The 10,000-nt window shown below is 35.3% G+C and overlaps 1 protein-coding gene across 2 annotated transcripts in view; it reads right to left on the reverse strand.

Annotated features, from left to right (window-relative positions):
* LOC125648421 (uncharacterized) overlaps positions 1 to 10,000 on the reverse strand; it is a 15,849-nt gene that overhangs the window by 322 nt on the left and 5,527 nt on the right. For both annotated transcript variants that reach the window (XM_048875528.2, XM_048875530.2), the window contains exons 2-8: positions 8,067 to 8,191; positions 7,200 to 7,615; positions 6,819 to 6,872; positions 5,383 to 5,521; positions 2,801 to 2,916; positions 263 to 335; positions 1 to 123 (exon numbers count right to left, since the gene is read on the reverse strand). The exon at positions 1 to 123 is cut by the window's left edge and continues 322 nt beyond it. In XM_048875528.2, coding sequence (XP_048731485.2) covers positions 1 to 123; positions 263 to 335; positions 2,801 to 2,916; positions 5,383 to 5,521; positions 6,819 to 6,872; positions 7,200 to 7,615; positions 8,067 to 8,191 — 1,046 coding nt within the window. The remainder of the gene's footprint in view (positions 124 to 262; positions 336 to 2,800; positions 2,917 to 5,382; positions 5,522 to 6,818; positions 6,873 to 7,199; positions 7,616 to 8,066; positions 8,192 to 10,000) is intronic.

The raw sequence follows: 10,000 nt of genomic DNA on the forward strand, positions 1-10,000 counted from the left end.
CAGGACGTTGTAAATGGTCTACATCGTTGAACCCCAAATGTCCTACTGCAAACGAGGAAAGGAAGCTGTGTTCACTCACATTGTTGTGATGTTTTTCCTTTTTCGTCGATATTTTGTATGCTGCTGCAACATACAAATTAGGGATTATAAATATAACTTCATGGCAAATTGACTATAAAGGTTTTTACTCCAAATCGACGACATTTCAGCCATATTTCTAATATACTGCAATGAAGATTTTAGAAACAAATGTTTATCATACCTATCTGCGAATCCACCTCACTATTCGAGACACCAGCCAGCAATGCTAATTCTCGTAACGACTCTACACAGTCCTGTAATTAAAAACCATGGCACAGATTTATTGGTACTTGTAGCTTTTCTGGCAAAGAATATTAATTAGTTCAGTTTAGCTGTGTATACTAAAAATGTAAGCCAATGAATAAACAAAACAAGAGTCACGTAAATTTTATTTAGTGGATAAATAATCCTAAATTTTAACTTGATATTGTTTGGGGAAAAAGGTTTCAAGGGTCTGAATCGCTCAAATGGATCGTTCAGAGCTTCACAGTAAATCTATACTCTAAAGTTGAAAGTTTGTTTTGTGTAACTCAATTAACAGTCTTGACAATTATATTAAAATTTCAATCCCTCTGGAAATTACCCCCTTTCATTATGTCTCTTCTCTTTCAGGGGTAGACATGTTTTTGTACTTTCCGTCCGTCCGTCTGTCTGTCACAAAATCTTGTGAACGCTTCTCCTCCTATATGGCTTATCAGATAGACTTGAAACTTTGTACAATGCTTCATTGTCATTTGTAGATGTGCGTATTGGTGGGACAGGAAGATCCAATTATTTTCCTATAAGTTATAGTGGATCTAAGAGGGGTGGAGGATGTAAAATAGCTTGTGAACACTTCTCCTATATGGCTTATTGGATAGATTTGAAACTTTGTACAATGCTTCATTGTCATTTGTAGATGTACATATTGTCGGGATAGGATTCCTAATAGTTATAGTGGATCTAAGAGGGGTGGAGGGTGTTATAATACATGTAGCTTGTGAACGCTTCTACTATATATGGCTTATCGATAGACTTGAAATTCTGTACAATACTTCATTGCAATTTGGAGATGTGCATATTGCAGGGACAGGAGGATCCAATTGTTATTCTTAAAGTTATAGTGGATCTGAGGGGTGGAAGGTGTAATATAGTTTGTGAGCACTTTACCTGTGTTTGTTATCGGAGTTCATAATGTCTATGTTCTTGCTTATGCTTTTTCCTCCATACCATGCGGTATATTAAGGGGAAGAGGTTTCATTTGGAGCACTTTTAATTTGGGGAGCTGGGGAGACATTTGTTTTTCATAAAAACATCTTTTGTTTATTTTTAAATTCGAAGTTTGTAGGAATACATTTGTCAAATGTTAACTTGGAATGCAGTGATTCTAAAGAAATGTTTCTAGAGAAAATTTGTCTCTGTCTATAAAATTTTGATTAATGCAATAGGTACACAAAATGTTCAATCTGATTAAAATCAGATCCTCGATCCGCTCCTCTTCCTTCATCTTGTCGTTACACGTTTACACATATGAAGAAAGAGGAGTGGATCGAGGATCTGATTTTAATCTGATTGACAAAATGTTATATGATTGATTGATTGAGGTTTTACGCCATTTTGGCAATATTTCAGCCATTTTACGGCGGTTAACTAATTGAATGATGTTTGGTTGTGAGTGTTTGAGTTTCCTTGACGGCCCCCAGTGAGCCTATTCTTTTTCGAACATCAGTGAAACGATCTTTTACGTGCCAAGGGGGTTGTGATCCTTGACACGGGAACCCTTTAACGTCCCATACGACGGACATAAAAGTCAAAAATATATAAACAGGTTAAAAAACTAAAATCAGTTCGTATATATAAACAGTTGTATTATAAAAGTTTTCAATTTTTTCTGTAAAAGTCGCATTCTTGTAAATATTGTATAATATAATGATTGTCAACATTTGTAAATAGTTCTTTCATTGATTGTACACAATTAAAAAGTATATTTCGTATGGGCGTAAAATCACTACGTTCTAAAAGAATGTGATGTATAGTTAATGGACAGTCACAAGATATGCATTCAGGCTGAGGTTCTCTGTTTAGTAGGTACGAATGGGTCAATTTTGAATGTCCAAAATGTTATAAGAAACCATGATTTCTCCAAGACACTAGAGGAACACTCGTACCGAACGTTGTAATATCGAATGCAGCCATTCTGGAGAAAATATTGACTTTGTCTTGGCTATAATAAAAACATTTGGTCGCCTCAAAATTCAGTGCCATTCAATGATTGCTTGTACCTGGTACTGTGACTCGCCGTGTAGCTGAACTGGAGATGAAGTCGAATTCGTATCTGCCTTGAACTACATATATTATAATCCGTCAGCATTAAACTAAATACTTAAAATGTTATTTTCAAAAAAGATCTAGTAGTATACCCTACCATCTCACTTTTTTTCGTCTTCAAAACAAATATCTAGGTCTAACTGCCATGACGTCACGGTGACCTAATTCGTACATGTAGTTGTATAGATAATTTCTGAGCCGTAGAAGAATGCAGGATAACCTCCTCAGTCTTCAAATGTTGTTTGAGGACTAACGCTTTGCCTTTTATATTTTAAAATAGCATTTCTTGATCTCGAAGGTTATCCTGAAACATCCCACGTAATCGCGAACAGTATTTCTTAAATACATGTATATATTCATTCTTGGGTCTTCCCTTGCCCCTTGTTTTTGATTAATTGCATACTTTACTTACTTGTAGTGTCTTTATGTCGTTCTTGCTAGCTCTTAAATCTTGTGTTACAGTTTTCTTCTGTTTATAAAGTAATTTCATCCTGAAATGGGCATGGTCTGTTACGGCAACTATAAGACCTGAAACACGTTTACCATCATTTTATGTTATGTTTCATATTTGTGTTGTTCTCTTTAAAGAATAATTTGAAATTAATAGTTGTGAAACATAAAGAGAAAAATTGCAATGGAAGTCCTTTCGACTATGAGACATCACAAAGGGAAATTGCTATTCTGAACCGCCGTTTCATGTAAAACGATAGACGTCAACACAGATCCAATTCTCTTAATCTTGTACATGTATATATTTATGTCCCCCTTCAAAGAAGAGGGGCATATCGGTTTGCACCTGTCGGTCGGTACACCACATGTTGTCCGCTCAATATCTTGAGAACCATTCTCTTGATGATAATGATATTTCATATGTGGGTTGGTTATGAGTAGAAGAGGACCCCTATTGTTTTTTCAGGTCAAAATGTCAATCTACTCTGGACATAGGAATATAATGTCCGCTCAATATCTTGAGAACCTTTCGCTTGACAGACATCAAACTTGGCACACTGGTACATCCTAAGGAGTAGATGACCCCTATTGATTTTGAGGTCATATGGTCAGGGGTCAAACTTGACATTGGAATATAATGTCACCTCAATATCTAGAGAACCTTTTGCTTGACAGACATCAAACTTGATACACTGGTACATCTTCAGGAGATGATGACCCCTATTGATTTTGAGGTCATATGGTCAAGGGTCAAACTGGACATAGGAATATACTCTCCATTCAATATCTTCAAAACCCTTTGCTTGACAGACATCAAACTTGGTGCATCAGTACATCTTCAGGAGAAGATGACACCTATTGATTTTGAGATCACATGGTCAATGGTCAAACTGGACATTGAAATATCTATCCGCTCAATATTTTGAGAACCCTTTGCTTGACAGACATCAAACTTGGTATACTGTTACAGACCCCCTATTAATTTTGAGGTCACATGGTCAAAGGTCAAATTGGACATAGTAATATACTGTCCACTCAATATCTGGAGAACCCTTTGCTTGACAGACATCAAACTTGATACACTAGTACATCTTCAGGAGAAGATGACCCCTATTGATTTTGAGGTCACATGGTCAAAGGCCAATGGTTGAACTGGACATAGTAATATATTGTCTCCTATATTTTAAGAATTATTCGCTTGATTGACACCAAACTTGGTACACTGGTATAGCATAAGGAGTAGATGACCCCTATTGATTTTTAGGTCACATGGTCAATCCACTCTGGACATAGGACGATATTGCCTGCTCAATATTTTGAATTGATGATACTACTATCAATTAAATGATTAGTGTATGACCCTTTTCAATTTTGCACCATGGGGGGCATATGTGTTTTACAAACACCTCTTGTTGAAACATTTGTGGCAATATTTTTTCAAAGTTCAAGAACATTATATTGATTGATTAACTGAATATTGTTTAACGTCCCTCTTGAGAATATTTCACTCACATGGGGACGTCACCACTGCCGGTGAAGGGATGCAAAATTTAGGCCTATGCTCGGCGCTTATGACCATTGAGCAGGGAGGGATCCTGCTGTGACACGGGACCTCGGTTTTTCTGGTAAGCGTGAGACGTATTTTGCATGGCGTGCATTAGCGTCACCTGAATTCTGAGTTTTGATAAATCTCACATTTATAACCTTATGACTTTGAAAATTAATGTGCATACATCTACTGTCAACTTAATTACACAATTAATGTCAACACATCTACTGCCAACTTACAAAGCTTCTGAAGGGTTTTAATGTGCAGAGGTCATTAAAATATGGGACAAACCGTTAATGTATGTTTCAATGTACTCAAAACATTATATACAAGAACATGTGCGACATGCAAATATTTAAGTTTTACATATGACCTATTGATGTTGGAAACATGGTGAGGGGTCACAAAAGATCTAGGGTTAAATCATGTTTTCTACCTCTATATTTAAAAAAAAAATACATTTTGGCATAAGTCTACAGAGTAGACGTTATAAAACCCTAAGTATTTTCAGAATAACGTGTGTTTTAAGGAATAACAAGAAAGGGGTCCCTAAGGAAAATTAACTTCAAGATAAATATTTTTACATCACCTGAATAATGTAACGCTATAAGTAAAATTAACTATTAATCAGAACAATATCACGTGTTGTTCTCATATTGATAAAGTGTACATCATTGCTTCTTGTGGTACAGCTACTTTATAATACTTAAGATTTCTTCATTTAAAAGATTATCACCGCGTGCAATGCAAGAAAAAATGTGATATGTTTCTCCGTGTGAGAAGCACTCTTCATATTCCACACACTCTAAAATGAGATTTTACCGAATCTCAAATTTATTTTCAAGACCCATTTGCAACAACAAGAGGGGTATTTGTAGACACCTCTACACATACAATGTACAGTATTGGAACTATTGATGGCGATCGAAAGAAATTAAACGAGTCTGAATTCATTTTTACAACGTTTTGTTTTGCAGATAGGTACATGTACTCACTGTTGACGACGCGTATTATCCTCCATGGAACAAGGATCACTAAAATGATGAGGAATTTCTGCACTTTAAACACATGGATGCCTTTGATGAAAACAAGGTCCAGTACGAAGGAAAAAACAACCACGACGGCGTCGAACACCTACGTCATAAAAAAAAAATAATATCGCTCTAATTATGTGGAGGGACACCTACGTCAAGATAAAAATAAACATCGCACAAATTGTGTGGGGGGACACCTACGTCAAGATAAAAATAAACATCGCACTAATTGTTTGGGGGGTCACATACGTCAAGATAAAATAAATGTCGCTCTAATTGACAATTATCGTGTGGGGAAAACGCCTACGTCAAGATGAAAATAGATGTCACTCAAATAAAAATAAATATCGCTCTAATTCTGTGGGTAAACATCTACGTCAAGATAAAAATAAATATCGCTCAGATAAAAATAAATATTCCTCTAATTCTGTGGGAAAACACCTACGTCAAGATGAAAATAGATATGAATAGTTATGAGATTGATCACTGTTCGTTATCTTCACCTTTCATAACGCTCTAATTGTGTGAGAAAACATCTACGTCAAAATTTATATAAATATTGCTCTAAGTGAGGGGGGGGGGGGATCTAAGTCAAGATAAAAATAAATATCGCTCTAATTGTGTGGGGGAACACCTACGTCATAAATAAAAATGAATATCGCTCTAATACGCAACTTCCGAGATATCAGCTCTTCTGTGAAAAAGGTACGTTCAGTGTTCTGTTGAACGCTTGGTGAGTACAAGATGTATACATATACTATAGACTAGCTACATGTATGTTAATACGGGTAAAAGTAATGAAAGTGTAAATTTTGTTTATATCAGCCGTTGGTATACATTAAACTGACCGTATCAAGATTAATATTTGATTGAATTAGGCCATTAAAATAAATATGAAATTATTTTTTATTTTCTCTTCTACACGAGTGATATTTTAATCAAAGAAAAATGGTGATTATCGATTTTTGTTTGAGCTATTTTCTAATCAAATACTATCAAACTTACTAATATTGTGTGTCCCTGCAGTTTTGGTGGTTGCATAATATCTGATAATCGGCCTTTAGGCAAGGCAGCTATAAGCATTTGTACCCACCGCGTGTGGACGATAGTATGTTTTGTGTCTCACTGTGCGTAAGAGTTCCACAAAGGGAAAGAACTATTGAGCAACTCGGAAATTGCGTATTGTGTGGGGGTGAGAGGGACACCTGCGTCAAGATAAAAATAAATACATGTATCGCTTTAATTGTGTGGTGTTTTTTTTTTTTTTTTTTTTTACAAGTCATTTGTGGGTTTAGGAAAAACAGTTACATTACATTTTTGAGTGCATTGATTACATGTTGATGAATCTTACTTTACTGCGAACTTATAAATGACCTTGGCAATTTGTTAAAACTCACCTCCAACTTTTTCTCAAAGAATTCTTTCCCGCTGCAGAAAACCTTACATATATTCTAAAACAATGGACAATATGTTAGATACATGTTTAGCTGCGCTCTAGGCTATTATATTATGAAGTGTACATGAACATACTCGAAGACAATGAGTAAGAATAGACATGTTGAAATTAGTGTCCAATATGGTTTTGTAGTCTAGATAAAATCAACGTAACAAAAATACATCAGAAGGCACTGCAAAGCGGGCCATCTCCTTGGAACAGTGTTGCGGACATGCAATGTATCCCCAACACATGCTGGCGGGCGGGAGAATACATTACATCTCCTCTACATGCTGGCGGGCGGGAGAATGTAAAAGGGAAGCTTTTTCCCTTCAAATCTTACCTCGATAACCAGTATGGTAAGAATGGATAAACTGAAGTAATGAAACAAGTGGGCCAGTTTGACTTCTATTCTATACTGCACAGGAGGACTGTTGTCTGCCCCCGGTATTGTTAGAGTCTTGTTTAGTCTGGGCTCTTCATACAAAACACTTCGTTTGACAACACTGTGGTTTGAATTTCCTAAAGACTCGTTATAGTTTACTTTGAATTGTTCACTGTAAATTGTGTCTGAAGACTGAATGGCTAAGGTATTATGTTGATTACTGGAAGCTGAAGGGAAATCCACGGTGCTGGATAAAATGATGTTGTATAGTCTGTCAATATCTGTCTCTGCTACGTTTATTAACTCTCTGGGGTATAACTGCTTCATTCCTTCCATGAACAAACTAGCACCGAGTTCTTCTTTGTCCATGACACCTGAGGAGAAACGTTTACCTATACACTGAGAATAGACTGCAGTTAAAAAAATAGATTTTGTATTTATATTCGACTTCTTAAAATAACACAAAAAGTTTATTGATATTTGGAATCATATTTAGATTTATAATAATGCACTAGTACTAAAAATTTCTTTATTGTATTAGTGTATTTACATGTTTGCATGATCTCCATTGTACATTTTTGGGAAAAGTTTAGAATGCTATAAATCTTGGCGGCCGATTTGATGTTTTGTATCAAAATGTAATGGTAATGATCTTATTTCAGTATAGCACCATAAATTTTTAATAAGACGCGGGTGATTAAAAATGCTGAGAACATAAAAATATTGAGATCAATAATGTGATGCATGTGCCGCTGTGCTACATAATCTCATGAAGACGTGATGCAGTAGAAATAAACTTTACACAGAGGAGACATTTTGTTTCACCTTTTAAGTAATATATGTCAAGAAAGAGTTCTCCCAAGACCAAAACACAATCCAGTATGTTCAGTATCACTATGAACAGCAACGTGTTTTTCGAATGCATAAAGTGATGTCCAGCAAACCGTAATCTGTTAAAATCATATTGAATATTTTCTGAAGTCAATATTATAGCGAGCGCAGAGAGTTCTAATGGGAACACGTGTATAAGAAAGAATTAGTTAAAAATCCTAAATTTGGGCTACACTTCACGCTTCCACGTCGTCAGGGAAGGTGCGGTTATCATCCCCGCACAGCCAATCAGAATCGCAGAAGAACTGTCCGCCATTACCTCCGACTAAACTGTGATGTCCGAGTTGTTTGAACCCCATTACTTCGAGTTCTCTTAAAATTGGTAGAGATTTGCGAGTGGGGAAATGCAACAGTGATACACGGGACCCAGAAAGGATACTAGAAGCGAGGTTTATCCCATTTTCAAAACCAAAATCACAGAAAGATGAATGTTTACGTTGGATAAAGGCGTGCGGTAGGCCTCACTATCAATTCAATGAGAGCAAACTGGAGCTGCACACGTTTGTATGTTCAAAAGTACGTTAGTCTTATCAACCACTTGAATGTAATTAAACCGTGTGTATTAGTTAATATTAATAGTTAAATTAAGGACTGATAATAAATACATGCACATGTTATGTATATTGCGCTAAAAGTTAACCTTCACGAGTTGATTTAATCATTTTTTATTGAAAATCTCTCTAATACATGTCAACAATGTCTTGTGTACTCCAAACGTCTAAAATAACCCGAACAAGCTTTTTTACAACTACCATCACTGGATACATGTAACAGATCGTGTAGCTAGGTTATTCGGGGAGGGGGTGTTCTGAACCCAAGCACCTGTGCTAAGAGCTACATGTTGGTATTACATGTATTTTGTTTTACCATAATATGATCTGTCAAAAAGAATCGCTTATCTATAAACTATGTTCATATCTATGGTCAATTCATAGTACCTTTTACACCATTATATGCAGTTTCTGGTCTCGGTGTCTTAAATTTTCCCTGCACAGTGTACAGCCATGTACATATTATATGACTGACAGAATGCCATATTCAAGGTTTTCATTCCATGATTCTTACAAAAAATTATTTAAGGAAATAAACTTCTGAAATTTCAGTAAAAGTAATATTTCTACAATAGCTGGTCAAAGTTTTTAAATATTATTAATTATTACTTAATTAATATTATTAATATAATCGATATTATTATTGTTAATAGATAATACATCGTCGATATATCAAAATATCGCGCTGCTACGGATTGTGATGCAAAAATGCGAAATATTTCAGTATATACTGAACTTTCTTTTTCCAGAGTACTGAAAACAAGCAATATGAAAAAGATATACCAGTTGTTTTAAAATTCAATAATAAACTAGGAAGAATTGTTTTAGCACACTTAAACTGATGTTTTCCCTTCCATTTTCCATAGCTTTTTACAAACATTTTTAGTGATCATCTTTAGAGTAGAAAATTAAGAGTTACGGTACATAACATACGATGGGCTGAATATGAAGAACCAGTCAATGTGTCGGATGAATATGAGTTACCGTACCTATACTGGATTTCTAAACTTCATAAAAACCCTTACACACAAAGATACATTGCTGAATCCAGTAAGTATTCTACCAATCCCCTATCTTTGCTCCTCACGAAAATATTAACAGCTGTGAAGGAGAAACTTTTAGTAAACTTGATATCACAAAACTTTTCTCAAATCAACAACATCAAAACGTATGACTTTTTAACTCTTTACACGACCATTCCTAACGATAAATTGAAGACAAGACTTCTTGACATCATAGACAGTTGCTTCTTCAACAAAAATGGAAAACACATTTATTCTTATCTAGTGATCATCATCCAAAAAATTACTTTGTTAA

The sequence above is a fragment of the Ostrea edulis genome, chromosome 6 (assembly GCF_947568905.1).
Source record: "Ostrea edulis chromosome 6, xbOstEdul1.1, whole genome shotgun sequence".
Taxonomy (NCBI): Eukaryota; Metazoa; Mollusca; class Bivalvia; order Ostreida; family Ostreidae; genus Ostrea; species Ostrea edulis.